Source organism: Saccopteryx leptura, chromosome 9, assembly GCF_036850995.1.
Source record: "Saccopteryx leptura isolate mSacLep1 chromosome 9, mSacLep1_pri_phased_curated, whole genome shotgun sequence".
Classification (NCBI taxonomy): domain Eukaryota; kingdom Metazoa; phylum Chordata; class Mammalia; order Chiroptera; family Emballonuridae; genus Saccopteryx; species Saccopteryx leptura.
Window position 1 is genome coordinate 43,096,137 of NC_089511.1, and position 15,692 is coordinate 43,111,828.

Here is a 15,692-nt window from a genome sequence, read left to right on the forward strand (position 1 = left end):
TCTGAGAGCCCCTCCCCTCCCTTCGCACAAACCTGTTTCTTATTCACCACTACCATCTCTCTTTCTCCTCCCCTGCTGGTCAGGGGCCCCTCCCTTCTCCACTGTGTTCTTAAACCCCTCCTCTGTCAGGCCATTCTCAGCCTGGCATTGGCTCTTACACTGGTTTTCAGGATGTCCAACCCCAATTTTCTTGCAGGAAGTTCTGGCCCTGTCCTGCCTTTGGCTCCAGCATTTCCTGCGAGATCTGGGTGCTGGGCTTCGCACGAGCCCTCCTCCTCTTATTCTCAACCCCCCCAAGCCCCTATCCAGGACCTGTGAACACGGCATTTAAAGTTTTTAACGGTCCCAACTAGTAGAAACAGGCCAAGGCTGTTCACCAGGCCCGCATGTAGCAGAAGGTAACGCTCCAAACCCCAGCTCTTGTGGCAACCCTGAGACCAGTAGAACAACAGAGGCAAGGCACAGAAAGTGCCCAACCCAAAATCCAAGCCACAAAGAGAAACCCCACCAGCAGCTTGCTTTAAGTGTGGCAAGCAGGACCATTGGTCCCGGCAGGGCCCCTGCCGGCAGCTGCCCACTAAGCCCTGCCCTAAGTGCAAGCAGCCCAGTCACTGGCAGAGTGATTGCCCCTTTGGGCAACAGGTTTTTCCTCAGTGCCTCTATGTGGAGGACAAGCTGCCCGAATGGGAGGCCAATCCAGCGATGCACCAATGGGTGCATCGCTCAAACTCCTAGGACACGGCCTGGACTCGGAGAACTCAGGGTATGCTGCAACAAGTGGGTAAATCCATCTCATTTCTTGTGGACACGGGGGCTGCCTTCTCTGTTTTGCCATCACTCTGGACCTCTAATTCCCTCACAGGTCTCGGTTATGGTAATGAATGAGACCCCGTCCTTTCCCCTTTTTATGCCACTCCTGACATGTAGTTTTGCCTCAAGCTTGCCTCCTTACAGGATCACTGGCAGTCGGAACCACTGGACTCCATCCATCTCCAGCTCACCAAAAGGCTGGATCCTACAAATTCCCCTATTACTCCTTCTTTTTTCAAAAATCCTTACAGGACAGCATCCACGAAGTTTCTCCAGTCACAGCCACACAGATGTTCCTCCTGACACCCCTCAAAGCCACCACCTTCCGATCTCTCCCTCCCCACAACGCCCCTATTCAGCAGGAAGTAGCCAGATGAATAAGTGGCGCCCCTTATTAACACAAAAAGATCGGAATGTAAGGTCGGTGGTTAATGGAGAATGGTCACGTGGGGAACTCAGACCCGCGAACTTTGGCTAGGACCGCCCACAACCAAGCACGCCCAAAGAAGCTTCGCAAGAACCCTTTGGAAAAAAGCGACTGTCTGCCAGCCAGTGACATTTCACCACCGTCATATTAGCTCGACTTCCCTAGAGGGACCCCTTTAAATATCTCCCACGCGGTTTAATCCTTGCGACTTCCCTGGCCTCCATCTGGCCTCCATCTTTCCTCGGGGCCAGGGAACCTCGCTGGGCGGGATGCACTGAACTCAATAAAGCCTTTTGTTCTTCCACACTTCGTGGCTCCGGCCCTCTTCCTTCCTTCTCGGCGGGGAAAAATACCTTACACTATCAAGCTACAGTAATCATGAAGGTTTGGTATTGATGAAAGAATACACAAACAGACCACTGGAAGAGAACAGATATCTCAGAAATGGACTGATAAATATTTAGTCAACTTATCTTTGACTAATGAGCAAAAGCAGTTCAATGGAGAAAGGATAATCTTTCCAATAAATGGTGCTGGAACAACTGTACATCCACAGAAAAAAATCTAGATGACACATTTTCCCTTCTTGGAGTATGCCCACCCCTTTCCCTTTCCTCTACCCTCTCCCTCTTCTTCTCCCACAGGTGTGCATATCCCAAACTCTAATGGTCCCCACAGACTTTCAACCAGGGGAGCAATGGACAGCAGCAGCTCGTCCTGGGCTAACACCCTGAGCGTGTCTCCAAGTCCCTCTTTTCTCTTACTTCTCAGCGATCCAGAGCAGCCCCACTGCCTAGGCTCATTTCTTTCCTAAGGCATTTTTAGAGAACCAAAGCAGCCCTTCGTAGGCTCTCTCCTGTTGCTTCTTCTATCCTAAGCTCTTCCTTGTTTCACTGTCCTCAGCTTTAATAAATGTACTCTCAAAATAAAAAATCTAGACACAGACCTTACACCTCCCATGAAAAGTAACTAAAAATGGACCACAGACCTAAATTTAAACTGTAAAACTACAAAACTCCTAGAAGATAACATAGAAAATGTAAATGACCTTGTGTTTGACTATGACTTTTTAGATACAACACCAAAGAAAAATTGATACCTTTGACTTCATTAAAATTAAATACTTCTGCTCTGCAAAAGATACTGTCAACAGAGTAAGAAGACAAGCCCCAGACTGAGAGAAAAATTTTGCAAAATACAAATTTGATACAGAACTGTGATATCAAACATACAAAGGACTCAATTTCACAATAATAAAATAAACAACCCAATAAAAAATGGACAAAAAATTGGACACCTCAACCAAAGATGATATACAAATGACAGGTGTACAAAAAGATGCTCAGAATCGGAAATGCAAACTAACACAATGAGATACCACTACACACCTACTGGAATTGCTAAAATCCAAAATACTGACAACACTAAATATTGACAAGGATGGTGAACACATGACTTTATACATTTGTCAAACCCATAGAAAGTACAACACAAAGAGCAAACTTTAATGTAAACTATGGGCTTTGTTTAATAATGATGTGCCAGTGTTATTTCCCAGATTGTAATAAACGCACCACACTGATGCAGATGTTGAAAGAAGGCCTGAGTGCATGTGTGAGGAAACACTGTACTTTCTGCTCAGTCTTGCTGTGAACCTAAAACTGCTCTAAAAATAATGTTGACTATAGAAACAGACTCATACATAGAGAGCAGGTGACAGCTATGGGGGTGGGGAAGTATTGGGCGACGGAGGTGTAAAGATAGAGCAAAAAAGAACAAAGAAACCTGATGGACATGGGCAACCTCATGTTCATGGACAACAGTGTGGTGATTGCCAGAAGGGGATGGTGGAGAACGATTTGGGGGCATACATGGTGATGGATGAAAATTTGACTTGGGGGGATGAACACAATACAGTGTACAGAGATGTGCTGTAGAATTGGGAACCTAAAACTTGTATAATTATGTTAGCTGGTGTTACACTAATAAATTCAATTAAAAGTAATGTCTACTGCCTGACCAGGCGGTGGCACAGTGGATAGAGCGTCAGATTGGGATGCGGAAGACCCAGGTTCGAGACCCCGAGGTCACCAGCTTGAGTGCAAGCTCATCTGGTTTGAGCAAAAATTCACCAGCTTGGATCCAAGGTCGCTGGCTCAAGCAAGGGGTCACTTGGTCTGCTGAAGGCCTATGGTCAAGGTACATATGAGAAAGTAATCAATGAACAACTAAGGTGTCGCAATGTGCAACGAAAAACTAATGATTGATGCTTCTCATCTCTCCGTTCCTGTCTGTCTGTCCCTGTCTATCCCTCACTCTGACCCTCTCTCTGTCTCTGTAAAATAAATAAATAAATAAATAAAAATAATTTTAAAAAAAGTAATGTCTACTGATTTTTAAACTTTAATCCTTCCTGAAGGGCATATTGAGCCATTAAAAACTTCTGTCTGATAGTTGGAAAGTTTATTTCATAGTAATTTAATGTTACAGTTGATGCATTTAGGTTTTGTGCTTTTCTTGGCCTAACTTCCTTTACCCAGTACTTTAAAAATGCTTTCTATTCATTTAGAATCCAATTTACTTTTTTTGCAGTTTAGAAATATATTGTCTGATTTTATTTATTATTATTTAGCCTAAAACTTACAAATACTTATTCTAACACGAAGTTATAAATACCTTTACCTTCCTCCTGGACAATATAAGAGATTTCGAATCTTAATCACTGTCAGATTTCAATTTCTATGATTTTATGGTATGTATGGTAATCCTACCATTCTAACTCCACTAGGAAGTATTACTCATATTTTATGCAGATAATAAAGAGTTGTATTGACCATACAGATATATCCCTTTCTCAGATCATCATTCCTATCATCACAGAGCTGGAGCCACTTTTCATTTTTCTCAAATATAATCTTTAGAACTGTATTTTATGCAGATTAATTTTCCATTACATTTTTTACTTTGGGCTTGAAATAATCTTATTTTAAAAAAGATTAAAAAAATCTAAATAAAAGTAACCTCCTAGGTTGATCTGATCATAAATTCCTAACTGGGCAGATCATAGTGGATAGTCACACCCCAAGGATATTTCTTCAGTAAAAGGTTTTTAAGCAAGCTATGTCTAGTATTTCTGTTCTAGGTTAACACACCTTTGAATGCCAGAGTAGTCCTCTTATCTAGACATCTCAGAGGGATAATCACATGGGAGCACCTAACCTTGTTAACTATCCTGTACCTTGCTTTCTCCCACCTTCATGTGAGCTTCTTAAGTTTGTCTCAATTTCACACGTATATAAAAAAAAAACCACTACAAAACAGTCATTCTCTGGAGCATTTGAGATCTTGCTTCCCAGCAAGGTCGTCAGTTTGGCTCAAATAATTTCTTATAAAAATTCTCTACAGCCTGACCAGGCAGTGGCGCAGTGGATAGAGCGTCGGACTGGGATATAGAAGGACTCAGGTTCAAGACCCCAAGGTCACCAGCTTGAGCGCAGGCTCATCTGGCTTGAGCAAAGCTCACCAGGTTGGACCCAAGGTCGCTGGCTCGAGCAAGAGTTACTCCGTCTGCTGAAGGTATGCGGTCAAGGCACATATGAAAAAGCAATCAATGAACAACTAAGGTTTCCCAACAAGAAACTGATGATTGATGCTTCTCATCTCTCTCCGTTCTGTCTGTGCCTATCTCTCTCTCTCTCTGACTCTCTCTCTCTCTGTCCATGTAAAAATAAGTAAAATTAATTAAAAAAGAAAAGAAAAAAAATTCTCTACATGTTTGGACTTTTTTTTTTTTTTTTTTTTTTTTTTGAGAGATAAAGAAGAGGGGAGGGGAAGGGAGAGAAGGAGAGGAGAGAGAAGCATTAATTGGTTGCTCCACTTAGTTGTGCCATAGATTGCTTCTCATGTATGCCCTGCCTGGGGCAGGCTCAAGCCTGGTGATCTCAGGGTGGAGCTGGTGCCCTCAGGATGAAGCCAGCGAATTCCTCCCTCTGGAAGGATGCTCTACCCACTGTGCAACCGGTCTTTTATAGATCTCGAGGGCGGGCAGGGCTTGGCCCCAGGCGGTCACAGAGATCTGGGAACAGCCCCTTTAAGAGGAAGAGCTGGCGGCGCAGCTCGGCCAATGTGACGGAGAACCAGCTGGGTCCCGTCTCCTCCCCGCTGCCCGGCAGCCCCGCCGCCGCCTGGCCGGATGCAGGACGGAAAAAAGGCACACAATCCGGGAGCGTCACCCGCTGGCCCTGGGCCACTGACGGCCCAGAAGAATGGCGCTTCTGCGTTTCTCCAGACCCGGGAGGTGGGGGCCGGAACTTCCTGCGTTTCAGTCCCTCAAGTCACTTCCGCAGCGCGTCTGTGCGCCGGGTGCGCGCTTCTCAGGCGGCTCTGCTGACGGGATGGGGACGGACAGCGAGGCCGGGGCCTCCCCTCCTCCGGCCTCCCGGCCAGCCAGGGCCGCTGGGGTCCGGCCGGGCCGCGCGCTCTCCGCAGCCTAAGGGGACGCCCCGGGCCCCGTGAGCCTCACACCTGGGAGACGGACGCTGGGAGCGCGACCCGCAGCCCAGGTCACACCTCGCCCAGGACAAGGCGAGGCGGGCTCTGGGGTGAGGCTGCGACACCCGCCTCGGTCACCCGCCTCCAGGGCGGCGGCACCGAGGGGCCGGGCTCAGGTGAGTGGACGCGCTTCAGGCGCTCTGACCGCCCTACCCGCGGGGCCTGGCGCCGGGAGGGGAAAGGTGGCAGTGGCCCGGGGCTGTCCTCCTTTCCCAGTTTGAGGTCCGGAATCCAGGCCAAGGAGTAGATAGAGCGGCTCCGTCTCCGAAATGTAGTGGGATGAAGTGGGAAAGAGTGTCCTCAGCACACAGACCGTTTCCGCAAGTGCCTGGCGGTGAGACTGGGAGTAGGAGCCCCGAGGCAGCCCGGGATGGCGGGCCGCGGAGCTGGGCCTCAGTTCTGAGCGTGCTGGCGGCCACAGAAGGTTCCGAGGGGAGCCCGAAGGTGGTCTGACTCAAGTCTTATCCCTGTGGATGCGGAGTGGCAAGTGGCTGCGGGGTGAGCCTACTGCAGTGTGCAGGTGGCTGGAGGTGGGGTCATTGGATTTGGGGTTCGTGTTTTAAGATGTGTTGACAGAATTTTTTTTGATGAGGAGGGTGAGAATGAGAAGGGATGATGACTGCATGGTTTTTGGTTTTAGCAACTGGTAGGATGGATGGGCCATCAACTGAGATGGGATAGTCGGCTGTAGAAGGAATTTTTAATGGACAAACAGAAGTTGGTGTAAAGCCAGTAGCCGCGGCCACCATCACAGCCGCCTGGCCCGTGCAGGATCGTATTAGATTCTGACAGATGGTAATGAAACAACAGAGCCAAGAACTGGTGGGCTATTAGCTTTAATCCTAGCTTGTACCCGGTGGGCAAGGAATACACACAGTGGGAAAACACTTCCCTTTCCATTCAGGGCTCCTAAAGCCACTGACTCATCCGAGTTTCCTAGAATCAAAGGTTTCTACCTCACCAGCCTTATTCACCTCTGTTCCCCATCTCCTTCTTACTGCACAAACTGGCTTCTCCTTCAGCACTCCGCCATCTTGGCTGCTTCTCCTCTCCTCCACATGGCCTTTCTCTGCTCTCCTCCTCCATGGGCTGCTCTGCCCCATTTTATAGGGTAGAAATCAAAACCTTTAATCCAATATACAAACAAGGAAGTCTGTGATACAAAGTCGCTTAGGTGGGAAAGGCTTAGTCTTAAAACTAACCCTTAGGCTATAATGACCCTGCCTGCTACAGCCTGTCCCCCACACTCAATGCAAACCATAAGTGAGCAACCATATACATCATATTTACAAACTTACTTGACCAACATTGGTTTAGCCATGTGGAATTATGATGTTCTAAGTAGAGGTGAAGAGTGCACAGCTAGACACAGCCATGGAGTTCTGGGGAGGAGTAGTGAAAAGTAATGAGAGACTGGACACACACAGGGACAATGGCCAGACTATATATAAAAATAGAACTTTGACTAACAACCTGAAGCAACCTGCTCAGAAAACCAACCTCTTTATCTACAATAAACAGCCCAGGAAGCCAGCCTGATGTGTCACAGTTGCAGGAAGGTCAGATTGCAGTATCTCTCTCTAGTGACAATCCAGGAATCTAAGCAATAATCTCTGTAACATCTGGCCCCAGGTGGCTACAGGTTGATTAGTAACTGACAGCCTCTATAATTTTTGTTCTTTCTTCCAGTTTAGGTCCTATCAGAGTAAGTCAAATATGCACCCTAACCAATCCCAGAGGATGACCTGTTTCTAGTTAGCCTGCCTACAGCTCCCTCGTGCCAGCAGGGCCCATCTGAAGCGCCTCCGTTTGTCCACTCTAGAGCTTCTTCACTCCTCCTGCCTTTGAGTCTGCTGAAACAATCAACAGTGGCCGACTCCGTTGCTATAGCAAGCTCAGAATAAATAACCTTTGCCCTTCTCATTTGGTTGGTCTTTATTTCCAGTTAGAAACATCTAAAATATGGTACCTGGTCTTTGGACAAGGGTGTAACTGGGTGTCCAATTTAGGAGAGTGACACTTGAGGTCCTGCTGGCAATGACCGAGGAGGGTGGGGCCTGAGAAATGGGAACGGGGATATCTGGCTTGGGCACCATGGTTGGCTTTTTAGCATGATCAAGACAGATGATGAAGAGTAGTGGTGGCTACAGTGGTGGTAGTGAGACTGTAGAGAAAGGGGGGGTCTCACAGGTGGCCAGATTTTCCTGGGGTGTAGATTTGAGAGATGCTGAGGCTTAGTCATAATGAAAGTAATATTCCAGTGAGGCCTGGGCTGATGATCTTCCCACCTCTGTGTTCTCTCCAGGCCCTGTGGTGACCTTGGTGGGGTCTGGGAATTTTCAGTCAGGCTGGGAAATTGGCTCAGGAAAATGAGGTCAGCTGGGTGAGCCACTGGACCTACAGTAGGTAGGGATAGGAGGACCAGAGGGGTTGGCTTTGGAATGAGTGTGACTGATGAAGACACAGAATTTGGACAGAGAAGAGGACAAGGGCTATGGGGATCAGGTGTCTGTGTGTTCTGAGTGGCTTAACTTATAGCCAGGAACTGGGGCAGGATGGGTTCATGGTTCTGTTTGCCAAGAACTCTCTGGATGCTTTGTGCAGTGACATGTAGGAGTTCACGGAGATGGCTGTGATGTGGGCCAGGATACCCTGATAATGAGGATGCGGTGGTGAGGTGCCGAGTTTGAGGAAAGTGCAATCCAAAAAGTGGTATGCATTAGAGAGTGCATGGGAATTAAGGGAGAAGACGGAGCGGTGTTTATCTGGAAGGATGACACTGGTGACACTAGGGGAGGGATCCCACAGAAAGGGTGGTTGGACTCTACACTTTAGGCCCAGAGGTTAGCCTCTCCCTCTGCCCACCTGCCTGTTGGTATTGTTGTCGGACCTAGCAATTACATGAGGCCTGAGAAAAGAGCACGGGCCAATAGAACCAGGGCCTAGGATCTCTGAGTTGGGAGCTGGAGAGAAGGGTTAGCAGGGGACAGACATAGGAGTCCTGAGGAGAGAAGCTGATCATGGAATCAACTGTCCTTATCATGGCAGGGCTGTGTGACCTTTGAAGACGTGACCATTTACTTCTCCCAGGAGGAGTGGGGACTCCTTGATGAGGCTCAGAGACTCCTGTACTGCGATGTGATGCTGGAGAACTTTGCACTTATAGCCTCTCTGGGTAAGGCCTTTATCTGCTCTCCGGTGTCCTGAGCTCCTCTGTTCCTGTCCCCTTTTTCCAAGAGGCAGCATTTTCCTTCCTGTGGTTGGACCATGAGTGCTGCTCCCTTCCCCACTTCCCAGATGTATGTGCTGTGGGTTCCAGGGGTGAGCTGTTTGTAGGGTCCCATCCTATTTCTGAGCATCCTCAACACCTGCTGCCCTGAAGCCTTGTGGGGAAGGGGCCAGGAATGAGGAGTGTTACAGTCAGCCCCATGGATCCTGTCTAACTTGTTCACTCTCTGCCTAGGTGACCACCCAGAGCTGTCACAGTTCTGTCCTGCTCCTTTCCTTTACCTAACATTCCCTAAGGCATGACTGCCAAGAACTTGAGGCTGATGTGGTTACTACTGTGCTGGATGTTCCTGCCATATCTCCCTTGTTTGTTCTTTTTGTAATATTTTGTTTTCTTTCTGGTGGTCCCTGGTGGGGTAGTTCACCTAGGCCAGTGCTAGCCACTTACCCACCCTGTCTTTTTCTTAGGACTTACATCTTTCAGGTCCCACATTGTTGCCCAGCTAGAGATGGGGGCAGAGCCCTGGGTGCCTGACAGAGTGGATATGACTTCAGCTATGGCAAGAGGGGCATATAATGGGCCTGACTCTGGTAAGTGGGAGATTGGTGAACATGTGATGTCACTATTGTCTTCACATCACCTGCAACTTTTCTCATGTTCATCATTGTTTTGGTGCCAAAGCCAATGGCCATAACTCTCTCCTACCTTTCCTTTCCCATTCTTGACATACTGCCCACTTGTCATTTCTACTTTGACTTGGGGTCCCTGATTGTGCCCCAGCTTTCTGACCTCCATATATCACTCTGTCCACAGCACCCTTGTTGCCCACTCCAGTATGGGCCTGCATTTAGTTTGCCATGAGCTGTGCATATTCCTTTTAATAGTTCTTGAACTACCCAGTTGCTTATCAGATTTTCCTGAGCTTAAATATACCTTTCTGCATAGGGCTCCTGCGTTACCAGCAGCCAGGGTCTTGCTGAAAAGTATTTACAGAGAAGTAAGTTAGAGACCCCCACCTTTCTGCGATATACTGTATCCCGTCCTTGTGTCTTTGGTCCCAGTAAGGCCTCCCTGTTTTATACCTTGCTAGGCACCATACTGGAGAGCACACCATTCCCTACCCTGACCTCAGGCCTCTCATCTTGCCAACAATCCCATGGATTCCTGGGTTAGATATGCATTTGTGACAGGGTCCTTCTATCAAAATTAACATGAATTTTACCAGCATTTCTCTACTTTCAGATGTTTGCTATGGAATGGAGGTTGAGGAGTCACCTGAGCATAGTGTTTCTATAGAAGGAGTGTCTCAGGACAGGACTATCAAGACAGCTCTCTCCACCCAGAAGGACTACCCCTGTGACATGTGTGACCTACACTTGAAAGACATTTTGCACCTGGCTGAACAGCAGGCAACACATCCCAGGCAGAAACCATATGTACATGAGGCAAATGGGAGAAAGCTCGAATTCAGTGCAAACCTTGACCAGCAAAAGATGCAGCAGGATATAGACAAGTCTATCAGAAGGGAGGCAGGTAGGGCCTCGCTTGTGAAGAGCTGCAGAGATGACACATCTGAGAAATGTCTTGCATTTGGGGAGGGTAGGAAGGACTTTATGTCCAGATCTGGCTTTCGCCAGCATCAGGTAACTCACAGTGTGGAGGAGCCATATCAGGGTACCGAAGATGTGGAAGATTTTCACACTGTCCAAAGCCATAAAAGGTGCAGTGAATTTGGGAATGCTTTCAGTGACAAACCCACACTTGCTCAGCACCAGAGAACCCACACTGGAGAAAGGCCTTATGAGTGCAGCAAATGTGGGATATTCTTCAGCCACACCACTGGCCTCCTTCAACACCAGAGGGATCACAATAGAGGAAAGCCTTATGAGTGTTGTGAATGTGGGAAATTCTTTAGCCAACACTCCAGTCTCATTAAACATCAAAGAGTTCACACTGGTGAAAGTCCTCATGTGTGCAGTGAATGTGGGAAATTCTTTAGCCGAAGCTCCAATCTTATTCAACATAAGAGGGTTCACACTGGAGAAAAGCCTTATGAGTGTAATGAATGTGGAAAATTCTTTAGCCAGCGTTCCAACCTCATTCATCATAAGAGAGTTCATACTGGTAAAAGCGCTCATGAGTGTAGTGAGTGCGGGAAATCTTTCAATTGCAACTCCAGTCTAATTAAACATTGGAGAGTTCACACTGGAGAAAGACCTTATAAGTGCAATGAATGTGGGAAGTTATTTAGCCACATCGCCAGTCTTATTCAACATCAAATAGTTCACACTGGTGAACGGCCTTATGGGTGCAGTGAGTGTGGGAAAGCCTTCAGCCGAAGCTCTGACCTCATGAAACATCAGAGAGTCCACACTGGTGAGCGTCCATATCAGTGCCCTGAATGTGGAAAATCATTCAGCCAAAGCTCCAGCCTCAATAGCCATCGGAGACTTCACACCGGTGAGCGGCCTTATCAGTGCCCTGAATGTGGGAAATTCTTTAACCAAAGCTCCAGTCTCAATAACCATCGGAGACTTCACACTGGTGAACGGCCTTATGAATGCCCAGAATGTGGAAAAACCTTCAGACAAAGGTCTAATCTGAGGCAGCACCAGAAAGTTCACAAACCAGATAGGCCATATAAGTGCAGTGAATGTGAAAAAGCCTTCAGTCAAAGGCCTACTCTCATTCGACATCAGAAAATTCACACTAGAAAAATAAGTGCAGAGAATGTGCTCCCTCCTTCAGCACAACACACACGAGAGCTGAGCTGAGCTCAGAGTTGTCTTCATGAGGGAGCTATTAGCCATACGTTGAATCTTGTTCATCCAAATATTCACACTGAGGAGATTCCCTATGAATGTTAGATATGTTGGAAGCTTTTTGGAGTTAAGGTTATGTTCTGACTGGATTTTTACCAGTGTTTGTAGCAGAAGCCATGTCAGCTATACCCACTGGCAGGTCTCCAGAGCATATGTCAACTATTCCCTGTGCTCAGGGAAGGTAGACCTGTTCTCTCTAAGAGGAAATTGTGAGTAGTCTGACCATAAGAGTGCCTCATTCCCTCCCATTGTGACTGGTGTAGCTGTGCACATGACCCATCTTTGTCCATGAAGACCTGAGCTGGGTTCTGCTTGGCAGCTTGATGAGAAGGTTTCCCTTTTTCAAGGACATTGTTGACCTCATGATGCTTATGATGAATCTGTCCAGCCTCCATATTACCCATCCCAACAACTACCTACTTTACATTACTCTGGTTTGGGTGATAATAAGGGTCTTATTGATAAAGCCACCTTTAATTTGTGTTCTGATCACTGTATGGAACAGGTTGAGAACAATTAACGTCTACCAAATTAAAAGTGTCTCCAAATTGGTTATCTCAGGGAGCAGTAGGATGGCAGAGAACAATTCTCAGTCCCAATTTGGCCTTGTTTGTATTGGTATTCAAGGCCTTCTGGGGAAAATTGTAGGGCTTTGGAGGCCTAATGTGGTCTGAATGGCATGAATTTTTGTAGACCAGAGATTTCCTTGAGGAAGGGGCATTTGTGACAAACTCCAATGCATCTGAGAATAGCATGAATTAGACCCCTTTTCTCCAAGGGATGTCTCAAACTCCCTAGTATTGTTGAACCAACGCTACTTATCTGGCACCTGCCAAGGAGCCATATACCTTGAAGTTTAATATCTGGTATTTAGTGTCTCTGTAAGACTTAGTGGGCCCAGTGGGACCACAATTTGTACAGAAACACTGGGGGTTATAATGGAGTAGGTAAGACTGCAGCAAAGTAGAGGGAATGTACCTGTTTTAAAAGTGCATCCACAAATGTTCCCTTGAATCTGACAGCAGGATGCAGGTTTTGCAGAAGGTTTCAAGACCTCCATACCTCTGTCCTATGACTAGGGTGACTGGCAGAGCAAATAATCTAAAACGTTTTGTGGGTTACTGCACTATTTATCTCGAGGCCATTGCTGCATTGGTAGCAAAATGGAGACTGGGGAGTTAGATCTCCAGGGATGTAGCATTTGTGACATAGCCAGCCATTCTTGCTGCCAAGGCAAGGAGAGAGGGTTGCCAAATCTTCAAGTTTTCTAAAATGAATTGAGATCAGATTTTCATGTGCTATTTCTCCTAATGCTTTGTTGAGATAAAATTGTCAGGTAATAACGGACTGCACATATTGATGTGCACAATTCATAATTTTTAAAGTATGTATACACTCAGGGAACCAGCAATATAATCATGATAATAAATCTATCGATCACCCACAAAGCTACCTCATGCACCCTTATTATTCCTCTTTGTCTACCCCAGGAAACCATTAGCCACTTGCCAAGGAATCTGTTGATATACCCTTTTTTCATATAGACTTGTCTCCCTTGAATTTTGTATAATTGAAACCATAAAGTATTTATACTCTATTTTTGGTCTGTTTTTCTTTTTTTTTTCTTTTTTTTTTCTTTTTTCTGAAGCTGGAAACAGGGAGAGACAGTCAGACAGACTCCCGCGTGCACCCGACCGGGATCCACCCGGCACGCCCACCAGGGGCGATGCTCTGCCCACCAGGGGGCGATGCTCTGCCCATCCTGGGCGTCGCCATGTTGCGACCAGAGCCACTCTAGCGCCTGAGGCAGAGGCCACAGAGCCATCCCCAGCGCCCGGGCCATCTTTGCTCCAATGGAGCCTTGGCTGCGGGAGGGGAAGAGAGAGACAGAGAGGAAAGCGCGGCGGAGGGGTGGAGAAGCAAATGGGCGCTTCTCCTGTGTGCCCTGGCCAGGAATCGAACCCGGGTCCTCTGCATGCTAGGCCGACGATTTGGTCTGTTTTTCATACAGTTATTTTGAAGACATGCATGCTGTATGTATGAAGAGTTTATTCCTTTTACTGCTGAATAGGGCTCTGTTGAATGGATCCACCACAATTTGTTTATGCTTTATTTTATAAATTAAAATTCTGGTAAAATACACATAAAATTTACAATCTTAACCCTCTTAAGTGCACAGTTCAGTGCTGTCAAGTACCTGTTGTTTAATCATAACTACCAATCATCTCCAGAACACTTTTTATCTTGTAAAACTGAAATTACACCTATTCAATAATAACTTCTAATTCTCCTCTCCCAGGCCCCTGGAAACCACCATCCTATTTTTGTCTTTCTTTGACTGCTCTAGGTACCTCATATATGATATTATACAACATCTGTCTATTTGTGGCTGGCTTATTTCACTCAGTATAATGTCTTTAAGGTTCATTCATGTCGTAGTATGGTCAGACTTCCTTTTTAAAAATATTTTATTTTTGTGACAGAGGGACAGATAGGGACATACAGGAAGGGAGAGGAGGAGCAAGTCTTTATTATGGCACCTTAGTTGTTCATTGATTGCTCTCTCACATGTGCCATGACCGGGGGACTACAACAGAGCAAGTGACCCTTTGTTCAAGCCAGTGACCTTGGGCAAAAGCCAGTGACAATGAGATTATGTCCATGATCTCAGGATTAAGCCAGTATACTGGGGTTTCGAACTTGGGTCCTCTGGGCCCAATTTGACATTCTATCCACTGCACCACCACCTGGTCAGGCTGACTTCCTTTTTAAGGCTGAAAAATGTGCTATTGAATGTATGCACCATATTTTGCTTATTCATCATCTGTCAATGGATACCTCGTTTACTTCCACCTTCTGGCTATCATGAATAAAGCTGCTATAAACGTGGGTGTACAAATATCTTTGAGACCCCATTTTCTATTCTTTGGGATATATTGTTATGAATTTCTTCATGGTTCAGACTTGTGAGGCAAAAGACACACCACATTTTATATACACCAGGCAGAGGGCTGAAACTTATGTGGAATCAGCCCCAAGACACAGCGCCTCTGCATATTTATTGAGTTCCAAAACCCAAAGCTCAGCAATTAAAACTAGAAAGTTACACAAGCCTTTTTGCCCATCCGTTTCATCCCCAACCCTGCACATGTACTGATTCTTTTCATGAACAAGGACACAAGAAGAGTCAGAGTCTAGAGCTTATCACTCACAAAGTACATCTGGTTCTTGCAGGCATTCCTCCAAGAATCCTGCGCACATGCACTTGAGTAACCCAGGCCAGTGTCTCTCCATGGCCAACACACTCCCAGATCTCCTGTCTCCAATCAACCCTTGCTCTGCAGTTAACTGCTGTTTATACTGGTACAGAGTGCTCCCCTACAATATATACCTAGAAATGGAATTACTGGACAATATAGAAATTATATTTTTAATTTTTGAGGACCCTCCATACTGTTTTTCACAGTCAAGTGGCTATACCATTTTACATTCCCACCAACAGTATCCAGGAGCTCTAACTTTTCACATCTTCACCAACACTTGTTTTTTCTTTTTCCTCCTCTCCCCTCCCCTCCCCTCCCCTCCCTTACACCTCCCTCCTCTTCCCTCTCCATCCTAATGATTATGAAGTGGTATCTCGTTTTGACTTTCATTTCCCTAATGATTCATGCTACAGTCATCCTTTGCCATATCGCAGTTCACTTTTCACAGTCTCACTGTATTGCAGATTTTTAAATTGTATACATCTAATTTTGTATTGCAGATTTTTCGCTATATCACAGGATTTTGCAGTATATAAGTATTTTTATATATTTACTTTAATTATTTTTGCAGTAAAATAAGCATTTTCTAG

At 46.3% G+C, this 15,692-nt stretch overlaps 1 protein-coding gene across 1 annotated transcript; it reads left to right on the plus strand.

The window, feature by feature from the left end:
• Window positions 1–5,348: 5,348 nt before the first annotated feature.
• On the plus strand, window positions 5,349–13,436 carry ZNF792 (zinc finger protein 792). The gene is made up of 4 exons (XM_066348927.1): window positions 5,349–5,904; window positions 8,837–8,963; window positions 9,485–9,607; window positions 10,260–13,436. The coding sequence occupies exons 2-4, from the start codon at window positions 8,930–8,932 to the stop codon at window positions 11,789–11,791; spliced, it is 1,689 nt and encodes a 562-aa protein (XP_066205024.1). The 5' UTR covers window positions 5,349–5,904; window positions 8,837–8,929; the 3' UTR covers window positions 11,792–13,436.
• The last annotated feature ends 2,256 nt before the right edge of the window (window positions 13,437–15,692 follow it).

Excerpts from the sequence above, each read along its gene's own strand:
- ZNF792 (XM_066348927.1), top strand. The coding sequence starts at position 8,930 with ATGCTGGAGAACTTTGCACTTATAGCCTCTCTGG. Across the intron at positions 8,964-9,484 it reads TGCACTTATAGCCTCTCTGG|GACTTACATCTTTCAGGTCC; the intron begins GTAAGGCCTTTA and ends TCTTTTTCTTAG. Across the intron at positions 9,608-10,259 it reads ATATAATGGGCCTGACTCTG|ATGTTTGCTATGGAATGGAG; the intron begins GTAAGTGGGAGA and ends CTCTACTTTCAG.